This window comes from Varanus komodoensis, unplaced genomic scaffold, assembly GCF_004798865.1.
Source record: "Varanus komodoensis strain SLA01 unplaced genomic scaffold, ASM479886v1 scaffold161, whole genome shotgun sequence".
Taxonomy (NCBI): Eukaryota; Metazoa; Chordata; class Lepidosauria; order Squamata; family Varanidae; genus Varanus; species Varanus komodoensis.
The window spans coordinates 169,450-189,479 of NW_025335472.1; the positions used below are offsets into that span (position 1 = coordinate 169,450).

Genomic DNA, 20,030 nt, shown 5'->3' on the forward strand with positions numbered 1-20,030 from the left:
AAAACCACAAAAACTGTTTTATTTTTGTGTTGGAGTTTGAAGGAGGTGGGTTGGCCTGAAGTAAAACGGCTCAGAAACTGTCCAAGCAAGTAGACAGGCTACTGTGTGTCAGAAGGATCATTTCTTCTGGTGTCAGCCTATTGATAATTGTCTCCCGTGAGGAACTCTGCCGGACAAGGGTCCAGCACCAGCACCACTTCTAGAAAGCATGTTTCCAAAACCCAGGCATACAACATATAGGGATAAGACATTATGGCTCTGTGCCTGGATCCAAATGACTTCCAGGGACAAACTCATGCGCTACACAGAGATGCCCCCAGTCAGGAAATCAGGAACATAAGATCCTGAGAAGAGAAGAAGAGCCATGCTGAGTCAGTCCAAGGGTCCATCTAGTCCAGCACTCTGTGGACATGATTGCAGACCACCTGCCCTCCGGATCCCTCCGACACAATGGGTCCAAGACCTCCCCCTGCTCAAGCTCCTCAGCAAGTGTTGTGTACAGGCATGCCTCCTCTGGTAACGGAGAGAGCACATGGCCAACTAGGCTAGTAGCCATGGGTGGCTTCCTCCTCCTTCATGAATTTTCCCTATCCGCCTTTGACACCATCCAAATGGGTGGCCAACACTACCTGCAGGAGCAGATTCCACGGTTTGACTGTACATGGGGATTTGTCATTGCTGCAACAGCACATGCACAGTCATCCAAAGGAACATGTACCCCCCCACACACACACACACACAAGCTAACAGAAAGGAAATGTGGACTACTGCATAGAACCATATGAACATTTTTCATGAGCAACTTTGACATGATTTGGACTTCCAATGAGATTCCATTAGGACACACGTAGGTTCATTCGACTCCCACTTTAGTACAGCTCCCAAGCACTTCTGCACCACAGGGGCAGGTTATTCACTGCCATGGCTTACTTCCATTCTTCCATTCTAGTTTCACCCCTTTTGCTGGTTATTGGAGGCCTTCCCAACCTTGTTTGTCATTTGACCAGCACAGGTTTGAACACTTGATCTCTGTGCTTCAGCTCCTCCTGCTGCAATTGAGCTCTGGCATGAACAGTCCAACCACTAACCATTCTCAGCCACCTCAAGAAAACTCATACAGAGAAACCCATGGCCTTTATCCTCTAATACTCATCTATTGGTGTATACACTGATTATATGGTAAATCAATTGTGTTACTTGATCACATGCTATGGAATAACAACAAACACTCAGTCATTTTTGGCTTCACATTTGGCTCTTTCTTGGGAAATTTTTGGCCAGTTCCCCTCCTTCCACATCGTGACCCACCCACCCATCTCTGGCCAGGTTCCTCACTTCCTTGAAGGGACCTCTAGGGCTTTCCATGATCCTTAATCCACTTGGATCTTGTGATGAGCCCAGACACCCCCAAATGAAACATCCAGGTTCTTGGCCCTATACAGCCATGAAACCTGCTGGGTGGCCTTGGGATAGTCACTGACCCTCACCTACCTCACAAGGATGTTGTTGTGAGGCTAAAATGGAGAGGACGCCACCCCAAGTCCCTTGCAAGAGGAAGAAAGACAGAATGTAACAGTGATGTAATAATAGCAATCTCTAACTGGTAGTCCAAGGCACCACTTCCACCACTTCCGGATACTTATGTTATGGACTCATTGCAATGAAGCATGACTGAGAAGGACCAGGCATGATTTGTCATCTCCGGGACTAGCTGCTGCCTGCAATGGAGGAGCACAAGGTCCAGGTGCTTCCACTTGAACTCAGAGGGCAGAGACTTGCTTCCAGGTGTGCTTCCACTGCAAGCCTGAGGAGGCTTGCAACCTGAGGAACTTGTGCTTCTTCCCCAGTAGGATCCACCAGGTGCAGACATCTTGCAAATTGGGATTGGATCACCTTGCTTGGATTCCTGCCTGAACAATCTGAGTGCGGTGCTTAGTCACTTGCTGCAAGGAGAGGAGCAAGATGGAATCAGTTGCTTTGGCTTGGAGAATAGGGAGGAGCTGATGTTCTCTCCCTCTCCCTCTCCCTCATGCATGCATGCATGAACGCACACACTTGATCACTTTTGAACTGACAATGATGCCACCTGCCTCCAAAACTGGTCACCTGTCAGAGAATTTGGTCCAGAAGGAAGTCACACACTTGAGGGTGCTTTGCAGCCGGCCTGGCATTTCCCTGCAGAGACAGAACCAGGAAAGGACAGTTGAAAGACATCTCCAAAGCTCCACCACCCTCTGCCCTGGCAGTGAGGCTGAGCACTCAGAGTTTCTCAATGCAAGGCATTTTGGTGCACCTCTTATCCATCACACAAGAATATTTGTGGAGCCTTTTCCCAACCTCCTCTTCCTCCTCCAAGGCCCTGCTGAGACATCCTGCCTTTTTTGCATGAGGAAACGGCCATGTTCATAGAGGGTGCCAGTATAAGCTACAGAGGTTGGGTGTAATTTTGCAATTCTGTCCCAGACCTTGTATCATATAACAGCACACTTAGGAACGTACAGTAAGCAGAGAGAACTCAAATACTCCCAAAAAGGAAGCAGAAGAAGCTCTCAGAAAGCAATGAGTTGAAGGTCTCAGGCAGAGAAGCCTTCTGGCCCTCAGCCTTCCCTGGGGGATGACAATCTCCTTCCCTGCACTGGAAAAGCCAAAGCAGTGAGTCTTGGCTCCACTCCACCAAGATGGTTCACCTTTGGGCTGCAAACTGCAGAAGATGCAGTTTGAGTGGGTAAAAATGGTTGTGAGACTCGATGACAAGAGTGGAAATCCAACAGACATCCCATTGACTGAATGATGACTCAACTGACTCCCAACGGATTTATACCATATGGGGCTGGGATCCTGTGCAGAGGGCTTCCAGAAGTATGGGGAAGTGTTCCACACTGATGAAGTCAATTGGACCTCTCAAAAAGTTGGATTGAGGAGAGAATCCAGACTGTGGACCTGATCTTCTAAAGGGAGTAGAAGCCCCCTACTGTAGTATAAATATGGGGTCTTCCTAAATATGAAACTAGAGATTTTTAGGGGTTCCTGTAGGTCTCTCCAAAAAAGCCCCATTAATGCCATGCAATCATTCCACCTCAAATGATCCATCTGCAGTTGGAGATATTCTGTTTGGTCTTTAGATCAGGGAATCTGTTTGGGGATGGGAATCTGTGACAATCCTCAGGCTTGGCTCCCTGGACTCTGGCCTGCTATGTTGGGTCCAGGGGTAGGGCAGAGACAAGACAGAGGCACTAGGATGGGGCAACAGAACCAAAGGTGGGACAGGGTTTGAAGTCCAGTGGTGAAGCTCAATGGCAAAGGCAATGGTTCATGGCAAGACCAAGTCACAGCCATGGCAGAGGCTGAGCATGAGAACGAGAAGGACATATCTGAGGGGCAAGGAGAGGAAGAAAAACAGATATATAGGTGCTTGAGGCAGATTTACGGCAGGATGCACAACGAAGTGCAAGAGACACGGCAAGGGTCAGGCAGGATGCAGACACCACAGCAAACAGAGGGACCTGTGATGCTGAGGCAGCATGGCAAGGCAACATACACAGCAAGGAGCAGGAGACACGGCAAAGGCCAGGCAGGATGCAGGCAAACAAGGCACTATCCGAACAGTGAGGCAGGGTACAGGTCAGGCAGGATGCTGGCACAGCAGCAAACAGAGGGACCTGTGATGCTGAGGCAGCATGGCAAGGCAGCACACACAGCAAGGTACAAGAAATGCAGTAGGGACCAGAGCAGGCACTGCAGAAAACAGAGGACCTGCCTGCTGAGGTCAGATTTGCAGGGAAGAGCTTGTCCTTTACGAGCATTTCCCCCAGGACTCCCAGCTGGTAGCTGAGAGCCCCAACAAGGTGGAATTGATCCTGCAAGGACTGTGGGGCTGGATTTGGTTCTGGCCCAGACCCTGACACTGAATCTGAGTTCCTGGCAAATGTGCCCATTGCTCACAGGGGGCTCCCCATAAAGCGAGCCCCTGCACTGAGCAAGCAGTGGCTCCATCAGGAGTGGAAACTGGTCCTGGAGTCACTAGGAACACCCCTCTTCTGTGCCACACACTGCTGTTTGCAATGCTGCTCTTTCATTGTGGGTGCTGCCACCGCCAGAGGCACCAGGTGGTGAAGAAGGCTGCTCCACAGGAGTGGCTCCTGGCAGGACTGCTCACAGTGCCCCCTTCCTGCAGATGCAGCCAGAGCTCCAAGAGTGGCCATAGTCTTCGCCTTGCCTGGCTCACTTTGCAGGCCCGGGTCACACAGATGCTGGAGAGATGGATTCCAACAGGGGTCAGCCAAATCCTACTTTAGATACCAAAGTTGTGGAACATTTTCAGCTCCCGCTCTACACGGTTCACACTGAGTCTCTTCTCCTGGTCTCAGAAAGCAACTGTCTCATTTGTGGACCAGCCTGGTGCCTCTTCCCAGTGCCACTTGACCCCAGCACCCCTACTTACTGACGAAAAATATGGTGCCGGCCAGAACGAGTACAGAAGCCACAACCCCAAGGATGACTCCGACCAGGTTCACTGGTGAGTCTGAAATGGGAAAGAGAACAAGAGGGACACACAGAATGTTTTCTTTCGTTGTTTCATTTCACGTTCTGTCCATGCAGAAGAGGAGAAGGAGCCAGGCTTCCCTGTAGCTGGCCAACTTCAACCAACCAGCTAACTAACTGAATACAGAAGGGATCAGGAAACCAGAGAGGTGCAGGAGGTCACATTGTCAAGGCTGGTCCAATCCTGGCACTGCCTTAGCCTCTGTTTAAGGTGATCTGTACATTAATTTACGAGGCACTCAAACCTGGGGGGTTTGCAAGTGTCTGCAAGCTGAGGGAGGTGGGTTTTTTGAGGAACTTGGCTATACATCTGTGGGACGAGGGGCTTTTGCAGGATGATTTATGGAACTCAAAGCCAAGACCGTTCACTGCTGCCCCTGCAGAGAGATGTGGGAGCCTACCAATGGGAAGTAGAGTCCAATTCTACCCAGGGATAGGCTACTTATTCTGAGCTGAGAAGCACCCACAGATTCCTCTTGGCTCCTGGGTCCTGCGAGGCCCCCGCTTGAATCGCTTCTCCTTCACTTCCCAGGTTCCACCCCAAGCACACCCAGGACCCAGCTGCCTCCAGCCCCCCAGTCTCTCACTCAGCTTCTGCCAGGATGTGACGAGCGGCTCCGTAAGGCTGGCATGTTGCACATGGCATTGGTAGCTGCCCCCGTCCTTGGGGTCAACGTTGATGCTGATGCAAGTGTAGAAGGTCCCATCTGAGTTGGGACTGACAACCCCACTGAAGTTCTGCTCCAAGAATTTTCCATCCTTCCTCCAGGTGGCATCGATCTCCTTGGGGTAGAAGCCATGGGCATGACAGGTGAGGGTCTTTAGGCCATCCTCATGCCTCTTAAAAGATATCTTCACTGCTGGGGACACTGTAGAAAGGACAGCAGTGGCTTTTAGATGGAGAAGAAGCAACATTAGCAGTAGAACTTGGGAGTTCATCAGGGAATGAACCAGAGGTTCTTTCTAAAATCCTCCCCCATCCCCATGATAGTTTCTATTAAAGGTATATACTATTGTCAAGCAGCCCATTCTGTTCCTGGGCTCACATGTCAGGACAAACAATTGTCTGGTGTTGTTGTTTTACCAGGGCTGGTTTGTTGTGTTGTCTGGACCCAGCCTTGTTATATCACCATGGCTTGTTTCACACCAAAAAACCATCGTCAGAAACACAAGTCTGCTATATATCTTCTGCTTCTCATGATTGTCTATCGTGACATCTGAACAATAAGATCCATTTTCCATTTTCCATGAACAATACCATAGAGTTGCAAGAAAAGCATGGCATCAAAAACGGGCTGTTCCACACATCTGAACTCAACTCTACTACCCATGGCTTCCTAGCAACCTACCCATCATCCTTTGCTTTGTTCTTGTGGTCTGAGTGCTGCGTCAATCACCCTGCTTATTTTCTAAAACAGGAAGGATGTGAGCAAATTCACTGAGGGAGAAGGGGCAGAATCCCTTCAAATGTGTTTTTTTAATGCAAAAGTGAAAAAAATCCTGTTCCTTTTTTGTCACCTTTGTTAGAAATCATTACACATTGATGTGCATGGCACGTACTGATGTTGTCTAGATATAAATATTCTTTGTCTTCCAAGTGACAAATTAGGGTGATCTCTGATAAGAGGTTGCCCTGAGCTTCCTTTTGGGTTTAGGAACATTTAAATATTCTGCCCTTATTCCTTTCACCACTTCAGCTCTCTTTCAAAATGTTGCATGAATAGGGGACCAGGAACAGGCAAGCAACTTCAGCATCACTGTGGGTAACATTTGTGTAGACACAAACCACTATTTCCCAATCCCAGTTGTGATTTTCACCTTTCTGCAACGCTTCTTCCTTGTATTTCAGGAGTTTCTGCAACCACGGAAAGCAGTTGCTTTCTAGTCTGGCCTTCTTAGCCTGGGAATATGCCGTGTCCACCTCCCACTCCTTCTTGATCACTTCAGCAGCCTCATAGGCCACTATCCAGGTGAGGGTCTTTAAGTCCAAGCTGAGGAAATCCCTCCCGTTGTAGCCATACCGGGCAAAGGCTCTGCTGCTCCCATTCTCGCCCTGTCCACAGCCAGAACTCTCCTGCCAGATGAGAAAGCCTGAAAGGTAGGCAAAACGGCAAAAGGTCAGGCAGACCCACATAGAGGGACCAACACTCATGGACAGCTTGTTCCTAATTCCTTTGTTCCTAATCTGCTCCTTGACAGAATCTGCATTTCTGCAAATACGAGTGCATTCCAACACATCAAGCATGTTCACATCTGCCCAAGTTCATGCCCAGCAAAGGGTGCAAATCTCACCAAAATCACCCTTGAAGAATATATCTTTTCATACTTTAGCCTTTGGGGGAAATACAATTTTGGCCAATGTTTTTATTATAATTCTGTGACTAAATTGGTGTACAATTGCGGAAAATTGCATCCCATGAGTACAAAACTATTGTGATAAAGCGACAGTGCTGGGAAGGCCAGTTGATCACCAAAGAGAAGGGTGGAACTAATTGGCATCAAGAGTGATGGCACAGAAGTCCTTCATGGCCACAAAGAAGATGCCCGTGTAGAATTTGCTAGCCTTGTGGAAGTAGGACCAGAAGGTCCTGATGTGTGACCCAAGATCAACTCACTGTGGGTGTCTGCTGGGTGCTTTATTGAATGATTATTGAATAACAGTGGATGTTTCTGGCACAGATGTGGCTGGACTATGTTTCTGCAGCATGTGGACATTGTCTGGAGCTGCTTCATCAGATCGAACATCGTGGTATCTGCTCCAAATAACCCTCTGAGCCCTTGGTGAGAGATGATCTTAGTGTAGTGTGAAAGTGGGCCAGAGTGAGGGAAGCTGAGTTGGGGCATCCAAAGGAACCCCATCCCCAAAACCTGATGCCTCACACATTGGTACAAATGTGAACTTCAATGAATCCCTCTCCCAATAGCCAAGTATCAGAGAACCATAGCATAGGAGGCTCAGAAGGGGCAAGACAGCCATTGGGTACCACCTGTGTTCATTGCAGCACTCCAAGGTGAACCATCCCTCTCTGGTGGCAGTCCAGCTGCACCTTAAATGCCTCCAGTGTGGGAAAGCCCACAGCTTTCCTAGATTGTTGGTTCCATTGTCATCCTGCTCTAACAGTCAGAAAACATTTCTTGCTATCTAGCCAGAACCTGGCTTCCTGTTCTTGAGCCCATTATTCCATGCCATGCACTCTGGGCTGATGGAGAAGAGATCCTGGCCTTCCTCTTTGTGGCAGTCTTTCAAGTACTTGCAGGGGGCTATCCTATCCCCCTTCGGTCTTCCCTTCTTCAGGCTAAAGATGTCCAATTATTTCAATCCCTCCTCGCAGGGCTTTGTTCCCAGTCCCCTGAACATCCTTGTTGCCCTCCTCTGAACCCTTTCCAAACTCTGGTGCCCAGAACTAGACACAGGACTCCAGATGAGACCAAACCAGTGCTGAACCAAGGGCAACTAGTACAGGATTTGGAAGTGATCCTTCTATTAATGTGGCCACATCTCATTGCTGACTCATATTCCTCTTGTGATCTACAGTAATTCCAAGATCCTTCTCCCTTGCAGTCAATTGCCATGGCACTTATCAATGCAAATTGACTTCCCTAAGACATTCTGTAGGGGACAGGATAGAAAGTTTTAAATAAATAAATGACATATTTGGGGTACATGTTTAGCTACACTTGGCTTTTGCTGTCTTTAGAATCAAGAATCCAAATACGGCATGGTCCCTTTTCCCCAGAGTTCCTGTAACTGTGACTTTGTCCATTTAAGTCTTCCCTTTCTGGTTGGAATGAAGCCAAGGATAGCTTTTCCTTCTTCTACTTTCTGTTGGAGGACATTTTTGGCACAGCATTTTAGGAATCTCTTGGGGGGACCGTGTTTGTGAGAATTTGTCTCCCAACAGATATTGAGGGAATGGAAGTCCCCCATAACCACAACAACAGGACCTCCAGGAAAGAAACAAACATTGCACAGAGATGGCAGGTCAGGGGAGTCTTCTCAATCCTGATTCTTCACTGCCCTTTTGATTACTACCTTGCTGGTCATGGTGTAACAACCAGAGCTTTTTCCTGCCTTCCCTGAAGGAAGGCCTCTGACTCTATGATTGTGGGATACAAGGAAGAAAAAGAGAAAGGGTGAAAAGGAGAAATGTCAGGGGCCTTCCCCTTGACCTCCCCTGCTGAATTCTGCTGCCAAATTCCTCTTAGCACCCCAGGGAGTTTTGTTGCTTGTCTAGAATATTTTATAGACCAACTGATGGCTCAGCTGGGAGTCGAGACCCAGAATGGGGCACCTTAAGGCAACCACATTTATGATGGTGCAGGCAAGGGACTTGGGATGTATTTGGGGCCAAACCAAGAGATCCTTGTGAATTGTATTCAATCAGCTACCCCCTGTTACCTGGCCAGGGACTCAGGAGCACGCATTTCACCCCCCAGGTTCTTAGAAGAAAGAACAGGGTCTGGGCATCGCATCCAGGGCCCCATTCCTAGAATGTTGAGGAGGGGAACACTAACAACTACACACACATGCACACACAATGGCGGCCTCTCCCCATCTTATTGAGGGCGCCTAGAAGAATCCCTCCCTCTTTCACCTTCTACTCATGGTCACTCTGGATGATGTGTTTCCTCAGCAACAAGTCCCCTCTGAACTTCTTCTCAATGCCTGTTGCCCTCTCGGTGTTCCACTCCCAAAAGGTAGGGTCGTCCTCCTCTGCCTTTTTTATCCAGGGGCCCCTTGGCAAGACCCTCTGGGTGATGCTTTCATACTGGCCCCAGGGCTCGTTATCTATATATCCAGAAATCTGGAATGTGGGAATCCCTTGGCCAAAGTCCCAGATGACCTGGTGGAAGTTCAGGGAATGTGAAGCAAAGCCTGGAAGGGAAAAGAGGTGGGCAAAGGTAAGATGGGAAAAGCATCTCCAAGGACCCTACTGTGATTCTTCCGCTCCCCTATGGAGGAAGAGATTCCTTTGCCCCATCATTCAACAGGCCAACACCCAAAAGTTCCAATTAAATTCTGCAAATATGTCCTGATCACTCTAGACCATGAAAAAGTCCTAACAGCTTTGGGAGCTTGTTAAGTGTGCAAAAAAAATGTTAATTTGACAGCCTTCTGCCCGTTATTTTGCATTTGTTCTTCTCATGCCAAGAAGGAAGAGGGGGCACCAGTTCACTGGTGAGAATCAAGCTGCAAGAGGAGATGGAAAAAGCAGGCCCACCTGCATTTCTGTTCTCTCTGAGCACATTGTGGTTTTGTCTCCCTTCTGTTGCTGCTCTTCAGTTACACAAAAAGAACAATCAAAACATGCACAATGCTGAGAAGGAGCCTCAGAAGAGGCTTCTGATGCCTTGGGCATTTTCGTCACCTTTGCTGAATGTCTGCCTCCATTCCTTGGCCAGTCCCACATCTCTGGGCCCCGGCCCTTCAAAAGTAATGCTTCCCTGACTGCACTTTGCACATGTTCAGCAGCATGCAGCAGGGAACCTCAACATTTTTGCAAAGGAATTGGTTCAGAGCCTGCCTTTGTTTCAGTATCCCCTCCCTGTTGCACACCCGTAGCATGAGAAATCCACACTAAGTTCTCACCGTGGCTGCCCTCAATAGTTCAGAAATCCAGGTTTTTAGTCACACTCCCTGGAGAGTTAATGATCAATGCATGCAAATAATGGCACATCAACCAAGACAGGGGTTTGTGGTCTTTGGAATGCAGGGGATGAGAGAAAGCAAGAGAGAGAGACTAATCTTTTGCTAAATTACCATGCCAGTACACCCGGATAAACTCAGTCATGACTATATCCAGGTTTCAGGAGGAGGTTTGGAACTCTGGGTTATTGACCCAGTGTTGCTAACACTTTTTGTGCTGTATGGTATATGACAACCCAGCAAGGGTGTCATGTATGAAAAGTGGCACTTCACTTTAACAGAAGTGGTGAGCTAGCATGTTTCTTTCCTTCTTGATGTCTGGGTGAAAGGTTCTCCTTTTTCCTCCTCCCCAGCAGAGTCTAGGGTTGAACTGCAAGCTAAGTAGGGAAACTTTCACTGCCATTAAACAATCAGTGCAGAAAAGATTGAGGATTTCAGAGATGGGTAGAAAATACCTTGTTCTGCCACCAGGCTTCCCCACTGAGAAACTACAGAAGGGCAAATCTGGTATACCAAAATTTCTGAGACCGGGTCCCCTTGTTTTTGTAGATCTGGGTCTTGTTGCTTCTCAAAAAGGCTATTGAGAGAAATCTCAAACATTTCCAAGAGAAAGAAAAGGACTGTAGAATAAGGGGACCCCTTTCTGGGAAAGTTCTATGACATGGTTCATACATGGTCAGAAAATATTTTTGGGGAAATTATCGACCTCCAAGATAAAATGTGCTAATTCTTGCGTATGTTGATTAGATGAATTAGTGAACAGGTGAGAAAGGTGCTGGTTGGCTAAAGTTTTCAAGATATTTAACAATAAAGATATATACCCAGGCAAGTATATTTGCCTACAAGAGAGGGGTGTGTCTGATGATCATGATGCCTCGTAACTTCTCGACAAAGTACGGTAGAACAATGAAAATGGTACCACGTGGAAGTGCCTAAATTTATCTTCACTCTGAGACTAAAGATTATTACCTAACTGTAATTTATTGTTCTTTTATTGCAAGGTACATTTTTCTTGGTCAGGTCTACGCATCATACAGTTACATCTGGTGGCTTGTGAAAGTGTCATTGCCTAACATTTCCAAGGAACAGTTGCATGATATTTTCCCTCAGAAGCCAAGATGCCTCGAAACTTTTTAAACAATGCAGAGAAGTTCTGCTATATTTGTGACCAGGTTGCATTTACATCTCAAAAATGCAGTATGACGGCAGTGGTCAAAAAGGCAGACCACCTATAGTTTGGATGCAAAATAGAGGATGGGGACAAGATTTGGGCCCCTCATTATTGGTGCATTACACATGCAACTTATCTGCATCATTGGCTAAACCAGAAAAAATCTATGCCTTTCGCAGATGTTAGAGCTTATCAGTTTTTCATGCATGAAAATGTTACATTAAAAACCAATAAATGAATGGAAAGTTATGTTATTGGTATCAATAAGAAGATAAATGTATAATGATTGGTGTGGCACCATTCTCATTGCTATATCATATTTTGCAGAAAAGTTGTGGAGCATAATTGAACATCCCCCTTGTAAGTTTGAATTATTTTGATGCAATTTTGACCTGAAGCTGCATCTTGGACACTGGAGCCAATTGATACTCAGGACTTAAAGGAGTATTATTAGTGACCCAATTCTGGTAAAATTTAGCTACTTTCATGTCCGAGGCTTTCTCCTTGTAGGCCATTGTATCCTGTATATTCTCCGGACTGCCTCTGTGTTTTTCTCCTCTGCTTTGCTTTTAAAGTTTCTCCCCGTCCACCCCCTGAAGCTCTCCTGGCGATCACGAGGCCTTGGGATTTCATGACATGTCAAGAAGCACCAAGGAAAGTACCTGGATAACACTGTGCAGTTGTATTTTGAAAAACATCGTGAATGCTTCAGAAACAAAAAAATAAAAAATAAAGCACAGGCCTGCCAAGAAAGCAAAAGGATGCACAGGCTGCTGGTGAAGGGCAGGAAATAGCTCATTATTCACTGTGCACTTATTGTATTCAAACTGCTGGTGGGGGGAGAGGGGGTTCTGGTGGTTTTGCAATAATATGCAAACAAATTCCTTCAACATGTCATGTACCTTGATGTGGGGGGGCTGCTCAAAGAGCAAAATGTCTCAGATGAAAATTTCTTCCAATCGAAAGTCAAAAGCAAAGCTTAGGGAACCAAGATTGAGAGTGGATGACAGGAAGTACTTCCTGACAGTTAGGACACCCAAGAGTACAGAATGGTCTTCCACAGGAGGTGGTTGAGGCCCCATCTGTGAGGGTGTTCAAGGATAGGCTAGACATGCACATGGTAGACATGTCATGAGCAGAGCCGACTGGAGCCAGGGGTCAGACTAGATGGTCCAGGAGGCCCCTTCTGACTCACTCTGTTTCTATGTTTCTGTGTTTCAAACCAAAGGCAGCTTCCATCCCCACCTTGCCTCATTTTTCCATTCCTGACCTGTGCTGCCCAGTTTGCACTGCCACGAGAGAATCAAGCAAGGAGAAACATACATGTTTCGGCGTGCCTGATACAGAAATGTGCCACATGCACCCCGCTCTAATTAAGCTGGGCACCAATGTAGATTCCTTGGCATTAGGGGTGCTGAGCTTCTCCCCCGCTCCGGTACTCACCACAGGATTCCCCCAGTAGCAGAAGAATGGAGGTCCACAGAGGCCAGGAGCGACCCCAGAGCATGCAACCAGCTCTCATAGTGTTTTGCAAGCAGTCCGTTTCTGTAGTTAAACTCTTGTTGGGATTCTCGGCAAGCTGCCAAATGGGGCTGGGGCAAGTGAGAGAGACATGAAGAAGAGGAAGTGCCCGAGGGGCATGGATTGGCTAAGAGGAAACCCCGGTCTACCAATAGGAAACTGCATTTTGGCAGTTGCTGGGTTGCTATCTCCACCCTGACTTGGGGAGAACAAGCATGGACAGGATTCTGGGTTGAGAATACTAACCCTAACCCCAACCCTAACCCTACCCCTTTGGAATCCAGGTGGCAGCTGAATTATTCCAGCAAGGCTGAAAATTTCTCTATGATACATCTGACAACTTCCCAGGGAACAAGGGTGACAAGGGTCCTTCTTGTCCTCACTGCCCATTTCAGATACATCTCTCACAGTCTAGAGGCAAGGTTGACCCAAGATCTTTGGATGCCTGAAATGGAGTGACAGATCCACACCCCACCCCCATCAAGATGCTTGGTGCCAAGGCCCCTGTAGTTGTTTTAGCATCTGGGCAGAAAATCCCTTGAGCTCCATCCCCCTAATAGAAGGACAGGCCACTCAAATGAAGGATCAGCATGGCTTCTGCACTGGGAAGACCTGCCTCACTACTCTTGCATGGTGTCTGAGAGAGGTTGCAAGCATATGGATTGGGGAGATCTGCAAATATGAAGCACTTGCCAGAGATGGTACACATTAACTCACATATACGCAAACCATATACAGCTTTACTCATTATCTTATGACCTGGCCACTGGTGGCCATGGACATGGAGGTGCACAAAGCAATGAGTACACCTGGGCATCAAAAAAAAAAAAAAATGGGAAAGGGAAAATTGACTTGCCATGTTTTTATTGCTTATTGAATTAGTAATCTATCAAAGGGGCTATTGCAATTGCCATTCCTGCCACTTGTTTTCTCCTGTAGGCTAACTTCATTTTGCAAAGTACAAATTATTATTTTCCTTAATGGAGAATGCTCCCAGAGGGTAACTGGGGGTACTCTCAGTGGGACTCTCAGTGAGGCTGAGAGACAGTGGGATAGTTCCAGGACATACCAGTCCATCATGGAATAATGAATCGAGACCCAGTGTAGCATAGTGGTTAAGAGCATGGGACTGGGACTCAGATGATCTGGGTTCTAGATCCCGCTTGGCCATGGAGCCAGCTGAGTGACTTTGGGTAAGTCACAGACTCTCAGCCCAACCTACCTCACAGGGTTGTTGTTGTGGGGATAAGATGGATGAGGAGAATGATGTAAGCTGCCTTGAGCCCTTTGTAGGAAAAGGCAGGATATAAATCGAAAAACTAAATAAATAAATAAATAATCCTGGAAGAGCCAATCATATGTCCTCCATCATTGTGAATATTCAACCTTGGAGCTGGTGTGCCTCTAGCTTGGTATCTTGTCCCTACTGGGCTCCAGGGTTAAACAACCCTCAGAGAACCCTTGAGTATAGTAGGTTATGTGACTGCTATTTAACCATCCAATCATCCTTCCTCACCAGGTAGGAAGCTACCACAAACCACAAAAACTCCCATGTTGAGAGGGGCAGATGGCACCTTGCTGGGAAGGCCTTATCATTGTGGACCTTTGTCAAGTCTGAAATAGGCAACTGACTGACCCAAGGTCTTTCAGTGTTCCACAAGGTTGAGTGGAGAGTAGAACATGGGTTCCTCCAGTCTTACTCTGATGACACCTGGGCCAAGAATGTTGTGAGATACAGTCCCTGGGTCACGACCTTTTTTCCCCTGCAGTGGAGGGCAGGGCGTGTTCCAGTGGGGCAAAGCTCAGGGAACCAAGTTCGGGGTGGATGCCAGGAAGGACTTCCTGATGGTTAGGACCCCGAGGGTATGGAATGGGCTTCCACAGGAGGTCGTTGAGGCCCCATGGGTGAGAGTGTTCAAGGATAGGCTGGACATGCACATGGTAGGCATGTCGTGAGCGAAGCCGGCTGGAGCTGGGGGTCAGACTAGATGGCCCAGGAGGCCCCTTCTGACTTGCTCTGTTTCTATGTTTCCATCACATCCAGAGGGCAACAGCTTGGGGAAGACTGCTCTACTGTTGTGGCCCACAATTGGCAGTGCTCTTGGGGCCAGGATGGACAAAGAGCTCTTGGGAGCAGGATGGTGAAACTTTCAGCCCAGGATGTCGCCACTGTGCAAATAACCAATCCCATTGTAGGGCTTCTTAGGAAAGGCATGAAAGTGATCCTGTTGTGTCCATCTATGCTGCAACAATGCAGGCAGGACTGTGTACAGATTTGGCTGCCAAAAATGTGGGGCAGCAGCTCATCTGGCTGCAGGCTTTTCAGGATGCATCTCTATCGAAGGCTTCCTTGATTCTCAGGGCAGAGTGAAGGAACACCGGTGGTGACCTTGTCCTTTCTGCTCTGCATTTCAGCCCAACAGCCAAAGGGGGGCAGCTTCCCCTCCCCCCTAGGTCCCCTTTCCTCCCTCTCCAAGGCTGACTTCCTGGTGCAGTTCTTGCACAGCGGCTGTGAGAAGGAGAAAGGATCGGAGTGCAGATCCCCAGTGCTAACTGTTTCCAGTTATGCCAGTCCTTCTGTGGTTAGCCCAGAGGAACTTTCTGGCCTGACTCAGCTAGACTTTCCAGGGCAAAAACAGGAAAGGCCTTAGTGTTGTAAGACTGTTTGAGGTGGAAAGGATTAAAAATTTGGGAGAGTCCATAAGTCTTTAAGATTGCAACATATTTCACTTCATTCTGTATTGTTGCATTTTACTCTGGACTGCTGCGATGCTTCTATCTTGATGCAACTACAATTGAAATAGCTATTGTGGTTGTGTTGATTTTAACTTGAGTGTTTTGATTACTTTTCTTACCTTGTTAACAGCCCAGAAAGTCTCAGCTATTGGACAGTATAAAAATGAAATGAGCCAATGAAGGAACCAATGCAAGACAAAAGTGAAGGATTCTGGCCCCAGATCCTCTGATCTCCTATGGCAAACAAAGACATCAACCAGGTTCATACTGCAGGGCAAACCACAGTGGGTAGTGCCATGCAAACCAAGGTTGCTTTCCAGAGTGTGGTTTGCTCTGGGCCAGACATAGCTAGTTCTAGGGTTTGTTGGCACCATGATGGGTTGCTGCATCTTCTGATATTAGGGAACAGAACTCACTGTGGGCCTCCATGAGCTGTGATGAAGTTGCTTACTGGTGGCAGCCACACCTGCATAGTCAGAAGAACCAATTCAGAGTTCTCACCAGTAGCCACTGGCTCCAATCCAGACTGCTCTTATCATCTCTGTTGCTGGGACTGAGAAAGACAGTTGTTCTTGGCACACATTCTCAAGGTCTGCTAGCTGGACTGCAGAGGAGGAGGAGAGCTCAGAACGTGGGCCAGCTCTAGCCACTGAGATGAGACAAGCAGAGATGCTTATCTCAAGGACAGACTCCTCCGTAGGCTGAGAATCACCAGGATGGATAGTTAGCAGGAGGGGGCTGGAATGGGGAATTTCAGATGAGGTGGATATGACTCTCGACCCCTCGATGTGGCATTCAGAGAGGAAGGTGACCTAATTCGAGGGTCGGTGTGCAGAAAGGAGGCTAGTTCATTTTCCAAATGGTCCCTCTCAAAAGGATGGGGCCCAAACAGACTCATAAGCAGGGACACTTCCAGCACTTGAAATGAGGTCTACTTCTTGATCATTCCTCAAACCTGTTGAAAAGCAGGAATTCTGTGATTGCTGGAATTGTTCGTTGTTTTGCATTGTCTTGTTTATATGAACTATTATAAACTTTCCAAAGAGTTTGGCTATTGGGCAGTATAGAAATGACAGAAATGAAATAAATTAAAGAAATGACCTTAATTGAAGTTGCTGCCACATTTTTACTGCAAGCATGACCAATCCAGCTCTCCCTGTGTCGGCAGAAGGGTGGGAGAAAGCCAATGACAGGATGGGCTAAGCTTCCCCTGGTGGCTCATCATGTCATGACAACCTTCTAGCTTTTACCACTCCAGTCAAATTATTTGGGGAGAAAGCACACAAGGGCTCATCTTGGATGCATGAAAGGTTGGATGAGATGAATAGAGAGTGAGAAGGAAGACTCACATGGGGAAAGAGCCCCTGCAGGGGCAAATGTAGTTGTCTAGGTTGAGTGGGCTGCTCTTGTCTTCAGGGTTTCTTCTCTATTATTCCCAAGAAGATGCTGAGTTTCCTTCCACAGATGTTTTCATGAATCGTCTATCCCACTTCCTGCCATATCTATATTTTACCCTTTGAGTCCCGAAGTGGACAACCTTTGATAGCAACTCAGCATTGGAGACAGGTTGGAGGCTGTACAGTAATAATCAGATGATGATGAAGAAGAAGAAGAAGAAGAAGAAGAAGAAACAAGGAAAGGGTTGCCAGATGCACTTCTGCTGAACTCCAGGAAGACACACATCTTCAGAAAGGAATGGCTCATTTATGGTGAAGAGAGAGGCTCAGATAATCCATGTGCACAAAAGATTTTGCAACACTGAGCATTACAGTAAAACAAGCAAGAATTTAGCACACACACTGACTCTGAAGAAAACAACTTGGTAGACCAGACTGAGATAACAGCAACTCACTGCAGGTCCAGCAATTTCTAGAAGGATGGCTTGGAAGGATGGCTTGTCCAAAAACAAGCCACACTGCAGGAAATGGCCTGGCTTTGCATGACATAAAGCCAGAGTGTGCTGAAAGCAATATCCCCATGTCTGGCTGAAAAAACAAACAAATTGAGAGTGCGCCATCTGCATGTGTTGGGCCAATGACTTGTTGGGACAGCCCCATGGTCATTATGGAGAACATGAAGTCCTGATGTGTCCCAGCAAGTTCACCCACGGCATGGGTGATGACATCCCCCAGGACAACAGCCTGGGGGACCTCAACACTGGAGCCAAGACATCTCTGTCAGCTCAGGAAGGAAGACTGCAGGGTCAGGGGATGGACAGACGGGCCAGCACAAGATGCAAACACTCTAGACTGGGTGTCAGAAGGAGCAGAAGCCCGGAAGGGTTGGAGACAATTCTCACAGACCACAGCAATCCCTTCCAGTCCTCCTGTCTATCTTGAAGCTGTACCAGTGGGCCGAGCTGGGAGAGACTAACTCCTCCCTGTTCTCTCATCCAGGTCTCAGTTATAGACCCAGATCAATTGCCATATCTCCTATTAATTCATGGACAAAAGGGGACCTATGGTGCATCAGTCTGACATTTCAATGCAGCATCTGGAGACTCCAGGGCAGGCTAAGAGGGCAACCACCAAACCTGCGGCTGTGAGGAGGGCTGGAGTACAGCCCAGCTGTTGTTCAGTCCCTGGGTCATGCTTCCCTTACCACCCAATGCTGTATCTCCCCGTCCCTGTCACTACACAAATTGACCTGCCATCAGGAGCCCCTGCTCCCATCACTCCTTGCACTGCACATACACAGGGCAAACCACAACATCAGCCACGATGTGAGAGGGATGGATCCTGCTCTTGCATCCCTCTCAACACAGCTCACCCCAGAGGGGCAAACTTCCTAGGTGTCCCCCCTTTGAATCATCACCCCATTCCAGGCTGGCAAAGGTAGGTGTGCTGGGAATCCATTCCAAGGGGAAAAGTTTGCAGGGGGAGTTTATCTCCTCTTTGCAGGACTGGCACCCCCAGGACTTCTCTCAACAGAGCCTCAGTCCAACCAGCCACAGGACCAGAGAGGTTGACAAGCCAGCAAGGACGCTGGCCGGAGAGACTAAGCTAGGTGGGCAAAGGGTGGCAAGACAGCAAAGCCGGCATTCTCCCCTTCCCTGGGAGTCCCGGTCTGCTTGCTTCATTGCAGAACGTAGTGGCAGAGGTCTTCATTTCTGTCCCATGTGGCGAGTTCGTTGGATTTTCCAACTCTAATTCCTTTATATGGAAAACCACTTGGAGTCTCCAAAATTCTTAACTAATTTTCCTGCATTTATCAAGGAAGCTGATGAATCCCCCCACCCCCACCCCCACCACCTGCTTCAGAAAAATCTTACAAAAGTGGGGCCTTTCCTCTTTTTACCCTATAAATAATGTCTGAGTCAGGCCAGAAAGTTCCTCTGGGGAGCCCACAAAGCAGCTGGCACCACTCCCAATATCACGCCTTCTCACGCAACACTTTCAACATGTGAGCAGCTTGGGAATGACTCATTCATTGTAGCCAGAAAATGGAATCAGCCAAAAGGAGTCTGCACTGTGACCGGCTGCATTTATTCAGAGCCAGACCTAAAGAGAGCACAAGGGGGATGGGGTTGGTCCCATCAAATGACACCCCATTTCCAAATCATTTCAAGGGACTCAGACTTGGGGAGCTTAGTCCATCCTGTCATTGGCTTTCTCCCACCCTTCTGCCAATGTAGGGAGAGCTGGATAATTTCTTTAATGTATTTGGTAATTATTATACAGTAATTTCTTTAATTTATTCCATTTCTGTCATTTCTATACTGCCCAATAGCCAAAGCTCTCTGGAAAGTTTATAATGGTTCATATAAATAAGACAACGCAAAACAACAAAAAATTATAGAAATCACAGAATTTCTGCTTTTAACAGGTTTGAGGAATGATCAAGAAGTAGACCTCATTTCAAGTGCTGGAAGTGTTCCTCTTTATGAGTCTGTTTGGGCCACATCCTTTTGAGAGGAGCCTTTTGGAAAATGAGCCTGCCTCCTTTCTGCACACCGACCCTCTAATTAGGTCACCTTCCTCTCTGAATGCCACATCGAGGGGTCGAGAGCCATATCTGCCTCATCTGTCTCTGAGAAATTCCCCTTTCCATGCCCCTTTTGCTAACTGTCCATCCTGGTGATTCTCAGCCTACTGGGGAGTCTGTCCTTGAGATAAGCATCTCTGCTTCTCTCATCTCAGTGGCTAGAGCTGGCTCATTATAAAGAGATCCCTAACTTTCACAGAACTTCATGGGGAGCCGAGACCACACTGTCGGATTCCCACCGCAAAACATCCCTAGACTGAGAAATGCAACTGAATTGTCAGGGAGGGGACAAGAAGTGATCTCCCCCTTTGCTTCCAGGAAGGTTGTCAGGAGTCATTTACCAACCAGAGATCCCTGCTTGAATGACAGGATTCAGGGGAGGTCTGCATTTTGAGCCACTAGCCCAAGTCTTCACCTTCAGTGCAAATT

At 47.6% G+C, this 20,030-nt stretch overlaps 1 protein-coding gene across 2 annotated transcripts; it reads right to left on the reverse strand.

Moving 5' to 3' along the window:
* Positions 1–709: 709 nt before the first annotated feature.
* On the reverse strand, positions 710–12,915 carry LOC123021444 (major histocompatibility complex class I-related gene protein-like). 2 transcript variants are annotated; one of them, XM_044426169.1, is made up of 7 exons: positions 12,804–12,915; positions 9,149–9,418; positions 6,361–6,633; positions 5,130–5,411; positions 4,442–4,522; positions 2,107–2,175; positions 710–1,943 (listed from the first exon to the last, which is right to left on the reverse strand). In XM_044426169.1, exons 1-6 carry the CDS (start codon positions 12,880–12,882, stop codon positions 2,135–2,137), a joined length of 1,026 nt encoding a protein of 341 aa, XP_044282104.1. In that variant the 5' UTR covers positions 12,883–12,915; the 3' UTR covers positions 710–1,943; positions 2,107–2,134. The 2 variants fall into 2 exon arrangements, with proteins under 2 accessions (XP_044282104.1, XP_044282103.1); XM_044426168.1 differs by lacking the exons at positions 710–1,943; positions 2,107–2,175 and having other exon boundaries at positions 4,465–5,411.
* Positions 12,916–20,030: the final 7,115 nt, after the last annotated feature.

Excerpts from the sequence above, each read along its gene's own strand:
- LOC123021444 (XM_044426168.1), bottom strand. The coding sequence starts at position 12,882 with ATGAGAGCTGGTTGCATGCTCTGGGGTCGCTCCTGGCCTCTGTGGACC. Across the intron at positions 9,419-12,803 it reads GCTACTGGGGGAATCCTGTG|GCTTTGCTTCACATTCCCTG; the intron begins GTGAGTACCGGA and ends TTTCCCTTCCAG. Across the intron at positions 6,634-9,148 it reads ACACATCATCCAGAGTGACC|GCTTTCTCATCTGGCAGGAG; the intron begins ATGAGTAGAAGG and ends CCTACCTTTCAG.